This window comes from Macrotis lagotis, chromosome 1 (genome assembly GCF_037893015.1).
Source record: "Macrotis lagotis isolate mMagLag1 chromosome 1, bilby.v1.9.chrom.fasta, whole genome shotgun sequence".
In the NCBI taxonomy this organism is placed as follows: Eukaryota; Metazoa; Chordata; class Mammalia; order Peramelemorphia; family Peramelidae; genus Macrotis; species Macrotis lagotis.
In genome coordinates this window covers 430,783,751-430,803,954 of record NC_133658.1, presented here as the reverse complement: position 1 = coordinate 430,803,954, position 20,204 = coordinate 430,783,751, and the positions used below count along the sequence as shown (strand labels likewise).

At 40.0% G+C, this 20,204-nt stretch overlaps 1 protein-coding gene and 1 long non-coding RNA gene across 5 annotated transcripts in view; one reads left to right on the top strand and one right to left on the bottom strand.

The window, feature by feature from the left end:
* The window catches only part of EXOC3L4 (exocyst complex component 3 like 4), an 81,962-nt gene that overhangs the window by 8,576 nt on the left and 53,182 nt on the right, over window positions 1-20,204 (bottom strand). For all 4 annotated transcript variants that reach the window (XM_074213162.1, XM_074213164.1, XM_074213163.1 and 1 more), the window contains 6 exons: window positions 19,811-19,911; window positions 17,531-17,626; window positions 9,974-10,088; window positions 2,398-2,517; window positions 2,098-2,250; window positions 805-926 (listed from right to left, as the gene is read on the bottom strand). In XM_074213162.1, coding sequence (XP_074069263.1) covers window positions 805-926; window positions 2,098-2,250; window positions 2,398-2,517; window positions 9,974-10,088; window positions 17,531-17,626; window positions 19,811-19,911 — 707 coding nt within the window. The remainder of the gene's footprint in view (window positions 1-804; window positions 927-2,097; window positions 2,251-2,397; window positions 2,518-9,973; window positions 10,089-17,530; window positions 17,627-19,810; window positions 19,912-20,204) is intronic.
* Window positions 787-20,204, top strand: part of LOC141506406 (uncharacterized) — a 110,727-nt gene continuing 91,309 nt past the window's right edge. Inside the window, exon 1 of the long non-coding RNA XR_012473872.1 lies at window positions 787-945. This is a non-coding gene — a long non-coding RNA (uncharacterized LOC141506406). The remainder of the gene's footprint in view (window positions 946-20,204) is intronic.

The following is a 20,204-nucleotide window of genomic DNA, read 5'->3' as shown; positions in this document are numbered from 1 at the left end:
TGTTAGGAGTCAGAAGACTCATGGGGAGGAGGGAAAGAAGAACTTTCTGAGAAAGAGATAGTGTGCTTGCTTGATTGGGGACTGTTAAACTGAAATGTGGAAGAAAGCATTTTTTTTTGTCTGGAAACGAGGAGAATTTCCACCCTATCTTTTGACCAGAAGTTACCTCCCTCCTTAGAACAAAGAGGTGGCAATCTGGGAGATGTATGTCTCTCCAGGGAAAGTCCAGGCAATGCTGGGACTTGATCACTCTCTGATAATGAACCATCTAAAGTTCAAGGGGAAGTATACTAGATTTCAGCTAGCATGGTCCTGTTCTGATTTTATCAACCTATTATCCTCCAAGATTTCCCTGCATGTAAGGCCACCCAGGGCAAAGGGAAGAGCCTGGAGTGGAAGTCAGAAGCTCTGATTTAGAAGATAGCAACATTATATACCTTAGAGCTGGAAGTGACTTTAGAGATCAGGTCCAGAGAAAAAAGGAATTTGTCCAAACCCACATAGTACTAAGTTATCTAGAATTCAAACATAGATCTTCCAACTCCAAGTTCCAGATTTCTCCCCTTATTCAATGCTGCTTTTAGATCTGCCACTAGCCTCCTTTTTCTGGACCTTACTTTGGCTGGAAAAATGAGAATAAACATCTCTGCCTTGCCCAGGCAAGACTGGTGTGAGGATGGTTCAGAGTGCAGAGTGCATGTATATAGGGGAAAGAACCACATGTCCAAAGGCAGGTCAGTTCCAGAGTCTTAGTGTTTGTGGAAGACCCTCTAGGGGAGTCTCCAGTTAAAAGGTAGCACTAACCTGATATCTGGGTAATCCATAATGAGGACTTCAATATGTTGTCCAATGTCATCTTTGTAGGTCTCACTCAGGATGACTGAGATGTGAGGGATCACCAAACCCAGCCAAGAAGCTTCTGAGCCCTGGAGGACAAGAAACCAGGTAAAGAAAAAGGGATGAGTATGGGGAAGATTGGGCAGGGAAGTAGCAGAGGAGGATAGAGTGCTGGACCTGGTGTCAGGAAAACTCATCTGGATAATTCACTTCACCCTTGCCTTGATTTACTTGTTTGTCAAATGAACTGGAGAAGGAAATGGTAAATCATTCTAGTACCTCTACCAAGAAAACCACAAAGGATTGGACATGACTAAAATGACTAGATAAACAAGAGGGGGGAAACCTTTGTATCTTTCCCTGTATTAAATAACCTCAAGTTCCCCACCTAGCAGATTTATTAAGATGAAATCTATCTGAGACAGTTCACATTCTATATTCCCAGGTCTCTTCTCCCTGTGATGTTCTGAGATTCTGAGGTCTCTTAGGGCTCTGATAGTCTTTGTTCTCTTGCTTTTCCCTGTCAAGTTCTGTATTCTGTAATCCTTTTCAGCCATAATATTTTGTGTTCTAATGATATTAACATTCTTACAGTTTTAATACCCCATGAAGCTACAATTTCTGTGTATGAGCAGGGCACTAGGCTGTTCCTACTGAGCCTGGGGAGGTTGTTTCCATTGTGGGGCCAGGGAGAAGGACTTTTAGTATCATAAGATTTAGAGCTGGAAGAGAACAAAAAGAGACCATAAGATTTCAGAGTTGGAATGGGGGGGGGTGGCTTGGAATGTAGAATGTCAGACTTGGAATTCTAGCCTTAGAACCCAGAATTCGATGCACAGTAGAATATCAGGATTTAGAGAGACCTCGGAGATCATCTAATAAGAGGAGAAAACCAAGATCTTGAGAAGACAAAGCTACTTAGGCAATAAGTAGGAAATCTAGGATTTAAACCCAGGTCTTCCAAATGCAAGGCAGCTGATGGGGGTGGTGGTGGATAGAACAGTGGGACTGGAGTCAGGAAGACCTGAGTTCAAATGCAACCTCAAACACTTTATAGCTGTGTGACCCTGGTTAAGTTACTTAACCTCTGGTTGCCTGACTAAATGGATCCACCAGAGAAGGAAATGGCAAACCACTCTAGTATCTTTGCCAAGAAAACCCCAAATGGGGCCAGGAAGGGTTGAACATGACTGAAAAATGACTGAACAACAACAAAAGACACCCCATCAACAACCAAAGGAGATAACTCTTGGGTGGTACCAGACTGTGAAAGGTAGAGGCAATGGCATCTGATTCCTGGCTCATCTTCTGGGCACTGGCCACTCGATCTGCTCCTCGAAGACGTTCTCGGGGCCTAAGCACATGGGCCACATATTCTCGAATCACATAGCAGTGGATTTCGTGAAGACTCTCCTGGGAGAGGATATTAGAGGTCAGCCTCAAAGTCCCATAACTCTCTCTGTTCCAAGCTTTCTGCCTCTCAGTCTTTTCTTTCTGAGTCCCTTCTCCCCAAGCACTCCATGTCCCTCCCCAGGACCATTCCCAGGACCCCTGAACCACCTGACTGTGGGGTTGAACCAGGTGTTTCAGGTGTTGGGCAAAAGTGACAGTCTTTTCCATGATTGGCTGTAGCTTGTCCGAAGTCAACCAAGTCTTGCTGCCTATTTCTTTGAATAGGACCTGTGGGGGGAAGAGAGAGAAAACTCATTCACACTTGTTTTCCAGCCTGCAGGATCTTTAGACCTGTCTCTTCCAATATACTAGGACACCCTTCTTCCTTCCCTCCCCATCTCCACCTTGGTATTCTGGGCCCTGCTGCAACATCATGAAGAGACTCTCCTGCCCAACTTCTCCCAACCCAAATCCTCCTTAGCCTTTGGGATCTAAGTCATCTTATTTCCTCCAGGATGCCTACCTAGATCCTGAATCCATCTCCTGACCTCCAGACTTTCTTTGCCATATACCATATACTCCCTAATGTATGTAAATTGAACATATGTAAAGTGGGTAAAGTAAGACATATGCCTCTATTCCAGACAAATGGGGCTCCTGGTTGCTGTTCTATCTTGCTCTGTTTTTTTTTTTCTAATTCTCTGTATCCCCAGAGGCCAAGACTTCATTTCCTTAATAGACTCCAGCATATCTCTGATGGTTCCCTTCCTTACCTGTCCTTTCTTTCCTGACATCCTCATTTTTATTCCTGTAAGAAAGTGAGCTCCCCACTATGGACTCCATAGATGTCTTTGTACTTATTTCTACCTCTTTCATCACAGTTGTTTATGTACCTGTCATTCCTCATGTTAGACAATAAGAACTTGAAGTATGCTCTACCTCTTCCTTCCTCACTGTCCCCAAAGATGGGAACAGAACCACAACCCAGATTTTTGTAAAGGCTAAGTCTTGACTGGCATAAGGTTGAACTTTTTGATATTATCCACAATGTCAAGACCAAGTTTGATTTTTGCCAGCAAGCAACTGGAAAGTGGACAGACGTCATCTTCCTCCAGTGATTCATAAGGAGTCTCCGTCATCTTATTCTGAAGCTTCAGGTAATGCCAAAGAAGAGAAAGAAGCTTTACTGTCCTTCTCAAAGAATAAATACTAGAGAAAGAAAGAGAAGCTTGCTGGGTGCCAGGGCCATGAAGTTGTTGAAAAAGACAAGACTCACTGCCCTTCTGATACATATGGGGCTGGAGGATTCACGCTGCTATTTATGGTGGCTGATGATGTTTTGGTGTTTCATCTGCAAGTATTGCTTGATCTATTCTTTTAATAAGCCAGAAGTCAAGTAAATGTATGTGGTTTAATTTAAACAACTCAAAGAAAAGAAAGACTAAGGTCGCTGGGGCTAGGGCCAATGTTCAATCTTTCTTTGTATCCCCCAATGCCAAGCTCAGGGCCTTAATCAGGGTGGGGGATTAATAGATGACTGACTGTTGAATAGTGACCATCCTGTCCTGTCTCTCTGACTAGTCCATGTGGGCAATTTTTGTGTCCAACAAAACTGAGACCTCCCTAAGGGCCAGGGGCTTTATTGATGACTTTGCCTGGACTGGGCCTCATTCCTGGGTTAGACTCTTTCTTAATGTTTACTTCTCAGTATTCTAGGCCTCTTTTATGCCACATGAGCTGAGGCTTCTCGTATAGAAAGCCTTTTTGGATATTATCTAATAATTGATGTTTGGGCAGCCAGGTGGCACAGTGGATAGAGTTCAGAACATGAAATTAGGAAGATTCATCTTCCTGAGTTCAAATCTGGCCTCAGACACTTAACTGTGTGACCTGGGGCAAGTCACTTCATTCTATTTGCCTCAGTTTCCTCATCTTTAAAATTAGTTGGAGAAGAAAATGGCAAATTACTGCAGAATCTCTGCCAAGAATACCCCAATAGAGTCATAAAGAATCAGATATGACTGAAATGACTGAATAACAACAATAACAACAACAAAATTATTGGTACTCTCACCAGTCTCAATTTAGACAGATATAGATATTTAGAGATGAATATAGATGCAGATGTAGACGTAAATATAGTTTCATACCTAGAAATGGTACAGCTTTCATAAAAGCAAGGATAAAGGGGGAATATGGATTTATAATAATCATATAGTATCCCCATGGTGATGTAGATGTAAATGTATACATATACATATATATTAAATATTTCTCTATAGTCACATTATACAATATACACATTACAGAAAGGTACATGTATTACAAAACACATACAACACCCCATGACATCATATGTCATATGAATGTAATATTCACATATATAAACACATAAGCACACATAAAACAAGTCATGTAGTCTATGATTATACATGTATTGTTTATATACCACACACACATAAATATTGCATGTATGGATAAACATATTGATTTGTTTGGTATAACATTTCCTCACAATATATTATTTACACATATATTGTATGTATACTTTATATACATACATGATTCATATACAATAGCTACATAAGGATATGTAATGCATAACATAATTTATATATTGACACAATGTGTATATTATGTGTTATATATTACATATACCATGCAATGCATTTTATATCATATATATACATAGAAATTCACATACATGCATTATAGATATATTTTAAATATAATATATACCTATTCTTTATGTGAAGTGAATATAATTATCTATCTATAGCTAATATATAATACATTGTACAACTGACTGACTGGATATAACCATGAGAAGTTAAAAATCAAAGATGGCCCTGAAGCTTTGAACCTGGCTAACCAGAATAACTGGCTAGCCAGAAGGGTCAATGGCCCTCCTCTCCTAGTGTGTTTCCTTTTATCCAGTTCTGGTATGTGTTTAAATTGCACCCAGTTCTACTTAGAACTAGTTACTGGAAATCTCTAGCAAGGTTAGTTACACCAAGTAGTTGTAATTTCACCTTCCTCATTCTGAGCAGTCTTTCCTAATTAAATTTTAGGGACTTCCCATGCTTTTGCTGCTAATTCATGTTCATTGACTCTGACATGAAAGCTGCCATGAAAGACCTTTTGTTTGAAAACCATATGTAAACCTAGATCTTATACAGCTCTGAATCTTTTGCTGTAAGACATATTTTGCTCCTTATCTGGGTCACCAACCAAAGAATGCTGCCTTGTAGGTGTGGGTAGCAGGCCTCATGTTATTCTATCCCTGATTGAATTGCTGTTCATCTGTCCATACCCTCCTATGGCCTTTGTTTGACTGTATCAGTAAACCATTTTAATTCATCCTAGGGTAACTGCATACCATTCATTTGAATTCAACTTCCCTCTTAATTTGCATGAGGGTAATAGTACCTGCAAGAGGAAAATAGGAGGGTTTTTGGGGGGGAAAGATGATAATCTGTTTTGGACTGGTTGAGATACCAACAGGAAGTCTAGGTGGAGTTGCCTAGCAGATAGAGATGTGGGAGTTAATGGGAAAATTTAGTGCAGAACATATAGATCTGGGATTTATCTGCATAGAAATTTTAATTGAACCTATGGAAGCTACAAGTGAGAGAAAGAAAATGGGAAGAAAGAAAAGAGAGAGAGAGGAAGAGAGGGGGGAAGATAAAGAGAGGGGGAGAAAGAAGAAAAGAGAAAGGAAGAGATAAAGTCAGAAACAGAGAGAGACAGAGACAGAAAGACAGAGATAGAGAGAGGGAAAGAAAATATAAATTAAAAAAGAGTGTCAGACTATTCTGTGCTTAGGGGTCGATGGATAATGAACTAGCAAGGACTTGAGAAGGTACTATCAGGATAGTCAAAAAAAAAGGATAGATTAAAGGGATTGGGAGCACCCAGGTTGCTGGGATCACCAGAAATCTTATTATGCCTTTTAACTCAGCTTTAGATGCTGAACAGCACACCAATTTCCTCAGTCTCTTCTCCCTTCTGATTGAAGGGTTTGAGGTAGAGCATTAAACTCTTTCAAAGCTCTCCTTCAGGGGGGCAGAACCTAGACTTTGCAAATCACTCTACTTCTCTCTGCTTGGTCTGAACTCCTTGGAGAATAAATTCCTGACTCCAGGGACCCCTAGGCTCCCCTTCCTCTCACCCCCATTTCTCCAGCTTCCTTTTGTGTTCTGTATTCCTCCAGTTGATTGTAAGTTCCTTGATAACAGTGGCTCTTTTTCTTTTTATTTATATCTCCAGTTTCTAGACATAATATGAGCTTAATGTTTATTCAACTGAACAAGTCAGTGAGGAAAAGAATTAAGAAAAGTCCATTAAATGTAGCACGTAAGACAAGAGAGAAAAGGAGGCAGAAGCATGTTGCATGGAGTTAAGTGAGTGGATGGATGAATGTTGAAAACTACTTTTGCATGTAATTGAAAAATAAAATAAAGTAAAAAAAAAAGAGTAGATGTGTGGAAATAGAGATAGCAAGAACAGGCACTCTAGGAAGTTGAAGGAGAGACATGGGACAAAGGCCTGTGAGGGTGGCAAGGTCAAGTCAAGGGATTTTTTGAGCTGTGAGCATGTGATATGACCATGCTTGTAGATAGCAGGGAAGAAACCAATGATGATGATGAAAAAGAAAGAGAGAATGATGGAAGCTCTCAGAGGATGGAAAAACAGGGGAGAAATGATTATTTCTCCCTGATATTAATAACTGATTATTCAATCAGGACCAAGATTTTTTTTCCCTTTGCTAATTCCATCCAGATATCAAGCAGTGTGGGAAATTTATCTTAAAAATTTGTATATCTGGGGGCAGCTAGGTGGTGCAGTAGATAGAGCAGCAGCCCTGGAGTCAGTAGGACCTGAGTTCAAATCCAGCCTGAAACTTAATTACCTAGTTCTATGACCTTGGGTAAGTCACATAACCCCATTCTTTTGCAAATATATATATATATATATATACATATATATATGTATATATATATATATATATATATATATCAGATAGTAAAAGGAAATTTGGGCTATTGAGTGTATTTCTGCTCATTGTGTTTTCTCAGATGGGTCTGGGAAAATGTGGATCTCCCCTTTTGACAGATAGATGATATGGAAAGCCTCTATAATCAAGTTTTGGGTGACCCATGTCATATACCCCAAGACCTCTCATTGTAATGTTCATTTTCTCATTAACTGTTAACCAATCAGAGTTGATTTTCAGGAAGACCTACTCTTTGAAGGACATAAATTGTGAACCTATCACCATGAGGGTCTTTGATCTAAGAGACAGCAAAATGACTATCCTTTTATTAGTAAATGTGCTGTCCTTATTAATAAAATGATTATATAATCCAGAAACTATGTCTCATAGAACTTTTTTTTTAAATAGTCATAGGCACAATAAAAAGAATTAATTTTGGCAAGGAGAAGAGAACTTTGTCTCATTCCTAGAGACTTTGGGGAAGTGGAAGAGAATGAGTGGAGATGTGAGCAGTCTTTGGAGTATGGAGAATGGGAGAGAAGAAGGCTCATAATGAATGACCTCAATCTAATCTGCCAAGTAGGAGGCAGTCATATGTAGAGAGAAGAGGGCATAGGAGTTGAAGTCTTGGAACAGTTTTTGTGGCTAATGTGATGAAGACTCAATTAGAAGTGGACCCAAGTGTATACTGTCTCACACAATGCCTTCTCTGACATACTGTTTCCTCTTATACATTATCACCATCCCTATACAGTCTATTCTTCTATACAAACTCCTTTTGGAATCTTGTCCCAGACAACTTCTCCTTTTGCCTCTCTTACAAAAGAACTCTTTGTAAATGGATGGTTTTCCCTAATGAGAGGAAAATGAAAAACTTTCCCATAGTCTACTCCATACCTATCAGAAAGTCCCTGCCATTTTCCAAGGTCCTCCACCCTGGCTTATATCAAAGATCAGTGTCAAAGATCAGGGCTTGTCAGCAACCCCATGCATTCCTGTCCATTCCATAGCTGGGTCCACCTGTATGTTCTAAAAATGATTCCCTACCTGTCTTACACTATTGTCCCTGACTTGATCCAAGAGACCAAACTGATGAATATGTGTGTGGAAGGTGTCTGTGTATATAGGTAAGGGTTGGGATAGTGTATAAACCTGCATGCATCAAAATTAGGGCAAAAGCAACAGTTAGGCGGCAAAGTGGATAGATCACCAGCAGTGGTGTTAGGAAGACCTGAGTACAAATCTGGTCTCAGACATTTAATGGCTCTGTAAACCTGAGCAAATCACTTAACCCCCAACTGTCTCCAAAAACAAAACAACAAAAATGTGGGACAAAAAGACCCTGAGGGGTGACTAGGTGGTGCAGTGGATAGAGCATTGGCCCTGGAGTCAGGAGTACCTGAGTTCAAATATGGCCTCAGACACTTAATAATTGCCTAGCTGTGTGGCCTTGGGCAAGCCACTTGACCCTATTGCCTTGCAAAAACTAAAAAAAAAAAAAAAATACCCTGATAATAAGAAGACTGATTTCAATCACACATCTGGTTCTTCAACAGGTACTTTCAAACAACTAGTTATTTGAATTTAACATTTTTTTCTTCTCTCCAATAATAGCTTCTATTTCTATAGTAGTTTAACTTTTTAGTTGTTGTTCAGTCATTTGTCTGACTCTTCATGACCCTCTTTGGGGTTTTCTTTGGCAGATACTTAGAATGGTTTGCCATTTCCTTCTTTCATTTTGCAGATGAAGAAATTAAGGCAAACAGGGTTAAGTGACTTGCCCAGAGTCACAAAGCCAGTGTGAGGTCAAATTTGGACTCAGGTCTTTCTGACTCCAGGCCCAGTGCTCTAACCACTGAACCATCTTACTGCCTCAAACTTTAAGGTTATTGAAGGGCTTTCCTCACGACTACTCTCGGAGAGAAGGAATACAAGTAGTATCCCCATTTTATGGAGAAGCTAAGAGAAATAGCTTGCCCAAGATCACACAGTCAGTAAATATCAGAGACAGCATACAAACCTAGACATCTAACATTCATTTCATTTGGGGATCCAGTGTGTCTGAACTTAAGATAGAATGACTGAGTTTTTCTGTTATTCTATGTCTAGGACAGGGACTGGGTGCAAGAAAATATTTAAAATCCAGGCTTTTATGGATTTGTTCTATTCTTTAAAGCTTGGCTCAGTCCCCTTCTCCTCCATGAAGTTCTTCTATTCTCCCCAGTAACAGTCCCTTCCTCTTCATTTCTTTACTCTCCATTGTTGGTGTTTCTCATTAGGAATGGAGCGCCTGCAACATTCTAGAGTCAGTTTTCTTTTCTTGACTAGGAGGCTTAGGTCCTCCAAGCTGAGTTTCCTAAAGGCAGGACCTTCTTCTTCTGTTTCCCAACTCTCTAAACTCTCTGAGGCCAGAGTCTAATTCTCCCTTTCTCAGATTTTGGGTTCCCTGAAAGGAGACCTTGAAGTTTGTTCCTTTTTTTATCGTCTTTGAATAGGGTAGTTCAAAGATACTAGACAATTAGCTTTTGGAGTTCACATCAAATATTCCATCAAATCAAAATGCAATTGAAAAATGTTTAAAACAAATAAATAAAAATTATATAATAGGATATAAATAAAGTTAATATGTGGGCCTTTTAAAAGTCAGTATTGGTCTGCTGTCATCATTATGCATGGTTTGGTGACTTCCATTTCCATTTGAAACCACTGGAGCAGAGGAGTCTAGAAACTTAGAACCAAAGACCTTACCTGTGTTTCTTGATGCAAATGGATCAACATTTGCTTTCTGAACCTGCTGATCATGTTCAGCAAGGTTGTTTCCACATTTTTAAAGCTGTTTACGAATTTAACTGGTAGACTGATCCTGCAGAGAAAAAATCAGGAGCAAGTGAGCCTTCTAGTACCAGAGTACCTGGGAAGGGGAGAAGGCCTCATCCTTCCATGTCCACTCAGTGAGAAACTTTTATGTTCTTTGGGATCTGTAATTGCCATCCCTCTTGAAATAATAGTGAGCCTCATAGAGTATATTAGAACTGGAAAGGACATTTGAGACAACTGTGTTCAAAATTTAAAACTGAAAGGATCTCAGAGAACAACTAGTCAAACCTCTTTTTTTACATAAATATGTTCCTTTCCATCCTCTCCCCATAACTGCTCAGGAAAGTGAAGCTCAAAGATGTTAAATTACTTGCTTCAAATAATCTTGTTAACTATCACTGTTATAGGCCTGGGAATGGGGGGGGGGGATCCTGAGGTCAGTTTTGATGGGGAGAGGAAGAAAAGACACGCACTAAAAGAAGCTATCTGGGTAAGAGCCCTAGTGGGCACCCAGTTGGACCCTGGAAGGGAGTACCATAAATAACAAACTCCCCCAACCCCTTCTCTACTTTAAATACAGGCCCTGGATCTCCAGGACAAGAAATTGGCTCCAAGATTCTTTAATCTTCCCCTGCTCTGAGAATGACAATGCTAGTTTCATGCTCATCTGTTGCCTGTCAATGAAGGAGGGTACTGGGCTGGAAAATTCCAGAATAGTAGGCTTGGTTCAGCTATAAATGATTGTTTTAGGGTGTGCCTGAGAAGCATGTGAAAGGGAAAAAACCTCAAAAGGGCAGCTGCTAGCTGGAGGAGGAAGAGGAGACATAGCTTACTCTGTGGTTGAGATAGAATATCAGAAGTGGAAGGGAGTTTGGAAGCAACCTTGTCCAACTTTCTCAACTATAGAGGAGGATAGTGAGAGGGGAAAGATAACTAGGTTAAGGTCATGAAGAGAATCACTGGCTGAGCCAGACTACACGGTAAATATGAACAAAATCAGATGGGACAAAATGGAATGAGAGGAAGAGAAGCTTCATTCATTTACTGCTCCAGCCATTGTACTAGGTGCTAGCAATGAAAAGACAAAACAAAACAGTCTCTGCTTTCAAAAAAATATGATGACATATACAGATGTAGATATAGAGATAGGTAAATATAAGGTAGAAACAAACTCAAGGTTACTTAGTACAGAAGGCACTTTCAGCTAGGAAAACCAGGAAACATTTTCTGCAGAAGGTGGAGATTGAGCTGAGCATTAAAAGGGAGCCAGGGGTTTTGAGAGATGGAGTTGAAGACAGATCATATTCCAGCATCGGTAGAAATCTGTACAGATGGAGCAACCTATAAAGAAGAGCAAGTAGGCTAGGGTGACTACTAGAATACATAGAGGGGTGGGACATATAAGACTGGAATGGTAAGAAAGGGCTAACTTGTGAAAGTGCTAAGCAGGATTCCCTATTTTTCTTTAGAAGGAATAGAAAGTCATTGGATTTTATTGAGTAGGGAGTGACTTAGTTAGATGTGAGCTTTAATAAAATCATTTTGGCAGTTGTGTAAAAGATGGATTGAAGAGAGAAGATACTTGAATCAAGAGGACCTGAGTTAACATCTGGATTCAGGCTCTTACTAGCTGTGTGACCTGGGAAAGTCACAGTCTCAATTACCTCCAAAAAAAGAAAGGGGAAAAAAGAAAGGAAAGAAGGAAGAAAGAAAAAAGGAAGAAAGGAAAGAAAGAAATGTGAAGCAGGGAACCCAATTAAGAGATTAGTACTTTGTTCTACCCGAGTGGGATTGAGAGCCTGTTCTAGGATGGTAGTTTTATGATTGTAAAGAAGGATAAGTTGGGGCAATAATAACATTTGACAATTTATTGGATATTCCCATGGTGAAAGGTTACCATGACAAGTAATGGTGATATCTCAGAAGGGCATGGATCCTAGGTGAAAGAAAGTTCTCATTTGGATATGTTGAGTTTGAGATAGATAGGAAAAATAGAGTTCAATAGAGAGTTCACGGGTAAAGGGGGAGGGGAGGGGGAGAGGGGAAGAGAGACTGAAGCTGGATATATAGATCTGGAAAACATTTTATAGAGATAATAATTAAACTCAGGGAAAATTAAAGACTGAAATCAAAAGAACTGAAAAAAAGAAGATCCAAGAAAAATGCTTGGGCGACAGACACCCAAGTAGTGGATGTGGCGTCAGTGTTAACTATGAAAAGAAACCGAGAAAAACTGGTCAGAATAAATGCTATCCTTGGGAACTCTTTGTATTCATGGGTCATGAGACTATAAGATCACAGAATTAGTACCAGAAAGATACCTAATTTCAACCCAGATGTGGAACTGATGGTCAGGGTCCCGTAAGTCATGAGTGGTAGAGATGACATTTGAACTCAGGTCCTCTGATTCCCAATTCAGCATTCTTTCCACCCTGAACAGAGATCCTCTCCAGTGCCCTTCTATATTTGAGTGACCATTACTTGGTTTTGCTACTTAGTAGCTAGCCAACATGCTCCATGCCTCCTTGGGCCCAGCCAAACTGACCCTATCCAGAACCTGATCCAGCCTTACAAGGCCTTGGAATTCAATTCAAGAGCTCATTCAATACATTATAACATATGTACTAGATTTGATGTCAGAAGATAACGTTTACCACTTATTAATTGTGTATCTTTGGGGAAAACTACTTTTTTGGGCGGCCTCAGGTTCTCATATAAACAAAGAGAGATCAGAATAGATTACTTCCTTTTTCCAGCTCTCAGATCCTTTATCCTATATGATATTATGAGCTATGTGACCTTGAGCAAGTCATTTAACTTGTTGAACCTTAGTTTCTTTACCTATAAATGGACTACCTGCCTTATAGGTTTTTATGTTTTTTCTTTGGAAAAATCTTATAAACCTTACAAATCTTAAATCTTATTTCAAAAAAATCCCATAAAGCTTATTCTGTCTCTCTTAAAGGACTATAGAAGTTGTAATATTTTATTAGAGACAACACAGAGCATTATAAAAAGCAATAGATTTAGATAAAAGATAATAGATATGCAGCTAGATGACACAGTGGATTGAGTACTAGGCCTAGATGTGTGACCCTTGGAAAGTCATTTATTTATTTATTTATTTTAGATTTTGGCAAGGCAAATGGGGTTAAGTGGCTTGCCCAAGGCCACACAGCTAGGTAATTATTAAGTATCTGAGACTGGATTTGAACCCAAATATTCCTGACTCCAGGGCCAGTGCTTTATCCACTGTGCCACCTAGCTGCCCCCCTTGGAAAGTCATTTAACCTATTTCCCTTAGCTCCTCATCTGTAAAATGAGTCAAAAGAATGGAAATGACAAATCACTCCAGTACCTTTGCCAAGAAAATCCCAAATGGGGCAAGGACCCCACAACTGAAACAACTAAATCAATTTAATAAATAAAAAACAAGAGATTAGATAAAAGATAATAGATAAAAGCAGTCAACCTGAATTCAAATCCAGATTTTGTTACAATTTTATGTGACTTTGAGTAGATTACTTAACTTCTCTGGGCCTCAATTTCCTTCTCTGTAAAAAAGGGGAGTAAGAAGATAATAGATGATCTTTAATGTAATTTCTGAAACTGCTGAAACTGACTCAGAGGATAGAATACTGGGACTGGAGTCAGGAAGTTGTTGTTCAGTGATTCAGTCCTGTCTGACTCTTCATGACCCCAGGAACCACAGCAGATCCTTCTATCCTCACCATTTCTTGAAGTTTGTCCAAGTTTATATTTGTTGTTTCCATAACACTAATCTATTCATCTCATTCTTATCCTTTTTCTTTTGCTTTCAGTCCTTCCCAACAAGTCTGATCTAATCATTTTGTGATCAAAGTATTTAGACCTAAGTTCAAATACAGCCTCAGACACTAACTAGTTGTGTGACCCTGGGCAAGTCACTTAACCTCTGTTTGCCTTAATCCACTGGAGAAGGAAATGACAGACCACTCCAGGATCTTTGTCAAGAAAACCCCAAATGGGGTAATGGAGAATCTAAAGTATGAAATGACTAATAACCACAAAATGTAATTTCCAAATCCTTTGCCTATGATTGTCTTACCCTAAAGTGCTTGACCCGATTTTGTTTTGTCCCCTCAATCATTACAGCATTTCTCTCTTACTCCCATCTTTATACTCACATTGCCCCCTCCCTCATTCAAGATCTTCCTCCCTTATTTGGTCAATGCTTTCTAGTCCTTCCAAAGACTGCCAAAATAAAATTCATAATGTCTAGCTCTGGGCAAGACTATGAGTTTTATGCAGAAAGTTTTATGCAGGCCTGACTCACAGGTTACATCTATTTTATGTATATATTTTATATGTGGGTATATTTTATATGGGCATCCCATTAGAATGGAAGTTCCTTCAAGGCAGGGAATGGTTTACTTTTGCCTTTGTGACTGGTGATCGACATTAATTAGTTGCTTAATAAATAAATATGTTGTTAGATATTGTTCCCTGATCAATAACCTTCAGGGGCTACCCATATATTCTTAGTCCATGCAATACAAACCTCTTAGCTTAATATTTAAGGTTTCCTGAGGTTGACTTCTACATCCTCTCCAGGTTTATCTCAGGCTACTCAATACATCCCCATGTCTCGTCAAGCCCTATTTCTTCATTATGACATATATACCTTAAGGCTCAGCTCATGTCACTGCCTTAAGGAAGCCAGGGCACAATGTTCTTCTATTGTCTGGATCTCTCTAGCCCTAGAGTCCCACATTGCCCTGAGTTGTCCGTGCCCTCTCGACCATCCATGTCCCATGTCCCATGTCCTCTAGCTAGACTCCAAGTATCTCAGGTCAGGACTGGGTATGTTTTTCTTGTCTACTCCAGATTGTGAGCTTCCTGAGGGAAGGACCCAGAATGGTCGTCTTCTATAATCCCCGCAGGAAATTTGAAGGATCTCCTTGAACTTTTGGCTATAGAAAGAAGGTTGAGTATTCTTTGGTCTGTGGATTTCCTAGTAGTAGTTGGGCTAGACCAATGATTTCTGGAGGCCTTCTGCCACCTTGAGGGAAAGATTTGTATTGCAAGTAGGGAACTGGTCTCCAATCTAAGGAAGTTGTTTTTTGGGAGTAAGGACAGAGAAGGGGAAGAGGGAGAGAAGAGAGGGTGAGCGGAATCATTCATCAGATCTGAAAGCAATAACTCTGATGATATCTGTATAGGAGGTGATGGATAATTCTAAAGTGGAATAAGCTCTTTAGAGATCATCTTTCTCATCTATTTCATTTTACAGATCAGGAAACTGAATTCCAGTGAAAGAGAGTATGACTGTAGAACTGGTATTCAAACCTAGACCTTCTGACTTCAGAACCTGTAGAAAGATAGATAAAATCTAGTCCCCTAAGCTCACAGGCTAGTAGTAGATAAGGGAGGGGTGGGAGTAAAATTCTAAACCTCACTCTTCACAAGAGAGAGAGTCAGCAATGAGAAATTGGAAGAAGTTTCAGATGGGGAGTAAAGCTATCTGGGATCAAGTTCCACCTTTGCTCCTGACTCACTTTAGGACCCTGAGCAAATAAATTACTTCCCTTCTCTGGACCTCAGTTTCCTCATTTGTAAAAGAGGGGGATAAAAATCCTTGCATGTTTTCCTTCCTAAAGATATTATGGAGAGTGTTTAAAAACTATTAAGTGCCATAGAAGTGGGATTGGTTGGCATAATGATCACCAAAAAGAGTAAAAGATCCCCAGAAAAATCAAAGATCATCCTTCTTCCTTGACTCCTTCATTCCTTTGCCATAGAATTGGAAACATGGGTCTTAGAAAATTGATTTTTTCTGTGAGTTGTCCTCTCTGAAACTTTGTTTCCTTGTCTGTAAGTTAAGATCATTGGCCCAGATAATCTCTCAGTTCCCTTCTATCTCTAAATTTTGTGATTATTGTTTTTACCCAAGCACTGAAGTGATTCAGCTTCATAAACATGAGCCAGACAAGACCTGAGAGATCATCTGAACCAATGCTCTCTCATTTTACAGATGAGAAAATTGAGGTCCAGAAATAGGAAGGGAGTTATTCAGTACCACAGAGCTAGTAAATAGCAGAGCCAGGACTTGAACCCACATTTCCTGAATTTGAATCAAGTACTTTTCTGTGACACCATGTCCCTTTTCTTGGGGTGAATTCTTCAGACAGGGATGAAGGTAGAACATGAGCAAACTCTCAGGCAATACTGGGAAGCAAATCTTTAATGATAGTAAGATGATGGGCTCCAAGTGCTTATTCCTTTCTAGAGGATTCTGTGGTAAGAGTGGGAAGAACTGCCCACTCTCTCATCTGGAATTCCACTCATGCCATTGAGTGACTAAGCTGCATTCACATCTGATATTAGAGTTAGATCTGAGCAGTCTTTCTCATCTCTCCATATCTAGAGCACTTGCCTATGAGTCCCACAGAAAAGGGACCAATTGAAGACCCAGGTCTGTTCTACCTCTGCCTCCTGCAGAGCTGTGTGAAAGAACCATGACATTAGCTTCCATTTCTTTGTTCAAAATGCTGTAAGGTATACTCTTTAAATGTCATTAACTTTATATTACAAGTGAGGTCCTGAAGAGATAAAGATCCTTGTCCAAGTTTACCCAGTAAATTATTGACAGGACAGGGATAAATAGAATCAAAGGTTCTTTTCCGCTGAATCACACTGATGAAGGACAGATTAAAAAGGAGGGAAGGAGAGATGGGAGAAAAGAGAGACATTGGAGCATAAAGTCAACTTTTTCACCTCTGTTCTCTCTACTCTTAAATCTATTCTTCATATTGCTGTCAGAATAAGCTTCCTAGTACAGAGAGCTAGTCACTTTTCTGCTAAAATTAAAAAAAAAATCTTTGTTGACTCTCCTCTGTATTAGTATAGACTCTTCATCTAGGTATTGGAGACCTGCTGTTATCTGGCACTAACTTGCCTTTTCAACTTTATCTCCTATTACCTCCCTCTACACATTACATTCCAAGCAAACAACTAATTTCTATTCCCCAGACAAGTTCAGTTCTTTTCTGCCTCCAAGCTTCTGTTCATACTGCCCCCATCATCTCTCTCTATGTCTGTTGAACTCCTAACCAACAATAACTATTCCTACTTTAAAACCCCATCCAAACACTACCTCCTCCAGGAAGCCTTTCCCATAACCTTTATCCCTGAAGCTTCCCGGAGACCTGTAATGCATCTCTTCAAAACACTTAGCAAGTACTGTTAAATATTTCAGATAACTATTTTCTTATCCTTCTATTAGACTATAAGCTCAATGAAGGCAGGGACTATGGCATGCCTTAACTTGGCAGCTCCCCCATTGTTGAGGATGGTGCTCTAACAAAAGAATTGCTTAATAAACTTTTGTTGAATGGAAGATGACCTATGTGGGATTTGATCAGAGACTGACCTAACAACTTCCTTGTACCCCTTTCTCCTCAACCTTTAATGTGTTCTCCCCTGGAATTCCTAGAAATTGAAGCTTACTTCAGTTCCTGGAAGGCATTGATGTAGACACAGAGGTAGGGCAGGAACAGGTTCTGATCCTTTGCTGTGTCCAAGTCCAAGAACCTCTTCTCAAACCTGCACAGATAGAGAAAGAGGAAAAATCTCGTAAAACCATGCAGATAGTCCCTCAGGGCTGAGAGAGGCAGAAAGATAGTAGTTGTCTATGGGTTCAAAACTGAAGATGGAAATGCAGATGTTTCTTCCCTTCTTCCTCCTTTTCTCTCCCCTTCCCAAGTATACTTGGTTACCAGTCTCAATGCTTATCTCTGTTCTTTCAGATATGCCTACATTTTCTCTAACTAGAATTAAATGGCCAGCATAAAGCAGTGTCTGATCCTTGTGTTTCAGAATTATAATAGAGGTCAAAGAAAAGTGGGGGTAATGATAGCAGGCTGTGCAGATATAAAGAGTTCATAAGATTTGAACCTTATACAAATGAAAGTATTCTTTAAATAAAGCAAAGTTATATCTGGGCAGCTAAGACATACAGTGGCTAGAGTGCTGGACCTGGAGTCAGGAAGACTTATCTTTGTGAGTTCAAATATGACCTCAGATACTTACTTACATGTGTGACTCTGGGCAAGTCACTCCAGTAAGATCTGGAGACAGAAATGGCAAACCACTTCAGTTTCTTTGCCACAAAAACCCCAAAATAGGGTCAAAAGAGTCAGATACAACTGAAAAATGACTGAACAACTAAATCATAATATCTTTTTAAAAAATGAATAAAGAAAAATAAATGGTACTTTTCTGTTGACTTTGTCCTAGATGGGGACACTTAAGCTAAAGGAGGGAGAATTTTAATTTTAATGATTTTTATACTATAAAAATATAAATAAAAATATATAAATAATTTTTTAAAAATTTTTTGCAAGGCAATGGGGTTAAGTGGCTTGCCCAAGGCCACACAGCTAGGTAATTATTAAGTGTCTGAGACCTGATTTGAATTTAGGTACTCCTGACTCCAAGGCCAGTGCACTATCTGCTGTACCACCTAGCCACCCCGATATAAATACTTTTAAACAAATTTTTATTTAAGGCAGTGGGATTAAGTGACTTGCTCAAGGTCACACAGCTAAGCAACTATTAAGTGTCTGAGGCTAGATTTGAACTCAGGTCCTCTTGACTCCAGGGCAGTTTGCTCTATTGACTGTACTACCTAGCTGCCCCCTATTTTTTATGTACTTCTTAAAACAGAATTTTAAGAAAACATGAAACTGGTTTCTCTAATGCCAAATAGGAGTTAATAACAGTTCCTGCTAGGTTGGTGAGGGGAAGGGGACTAGGCTGCAACTGTACACATATGTAAGGATTTTCTTCCTGCTATGGAGAGCTGGGGCTGGTAACTAGAGGTATAACCAGGTGGGAGAAAGAAGCCATGGGCAATTTTCATATTGTACAAGTGCAAGTCAGGGAAGAGAAGAGGTTGTGCTCCTCCCTTCCTGCAACAGCAGGTAAAACTTTCCATGTTATGCAATGAATTCCTTGAAGATATACCATTAATTTTGTTTTGTTTTTGTAAGACAATGGGGTTAAGTGGCTTGCCCAAGGCCACACAGCTAGGTAATTATTAAGTGTCTGAGACTAGATTTGAACCCAGGTACTCCTGATTCCATGGCTGGTGCTTTATCCACTGAATCACTTTCCTTCCCCTAAAGACATACTATTACACAGAAAACATAGGTTCTGTCACTAACACTCTGTCTGACCATGAATGAGCTTTGTTCCCTTTCTAGGCCTCAGTTTCTTTCTTTTCCAAAGTTGTGAGTAGCAATGGTGATCCTTTGATTTTAAATCCAGGTTGCTTTTCACATGAGGGCCTAAAGAAAATACAAGTGTGATGGGTTATAACAGCTATTTTAATCTTTAATAGGTGAAGAAGAGGAAATTCTCTAGACCTTCCCCCAGCTAGTCCCACCATGGATTTCCCATAATTGCTTTCCTAATCCCAGGAGAAAGGGGGATTGTATGGGGGGGGGGGGGGTTGGGGGGGGTAAGTAGAATTAGGGTATAATTATGACTGTAAAGTCTAGGTTCAAGCACTTGGGACCAAGTCTCAAGCAGTTTTGGGGGTTACAACTAGCAAAGTTGAGACCCTGAGGCCCCAGGTATCAGTGGGTACTTGGTGATATTTCTTCTTCCCCATCTCCTCCCTTCTACTCCCCTCCCAAGGAAAGATAGGAGGTCCCACTTCAGGTAGTCTTGGGCCAGGCCCTCTATGGAATAAGGGCCCCAGCCTTTGGGGGGATTAAGACTGACCTGAGAATGAAGTCATTCAATGACTGCTCCAAGATCTGTAGTGTGGTAGCCTCCAGCCCCAAGGAGATGGCCCGGGCTGTGTTCACATGCTCCCCAACCAGCTAGGAAGGAGGCCAAGGAAGTAATACAACAACTGTACCTGATGGAGGCCCCAGTTAAGATCACCATATTCCTTCCCTCCCCCTTCAATCCATCCTTTATGATTTGTCACATTAATTCTTATATGGATTTAGTGATGTCATTCTATTGCTCCAAAGTCTTTCCTGGCTCCCTTCCTCTCAAATTTCTTTACCTAGTTTCTGGGCCATTACAATCTGGAGTCTTTCTACCTTATTGTCTTCCTTCCATATACTAAATTGACTGTCTCAGTCTTTCACAACATCACTATCTTTTC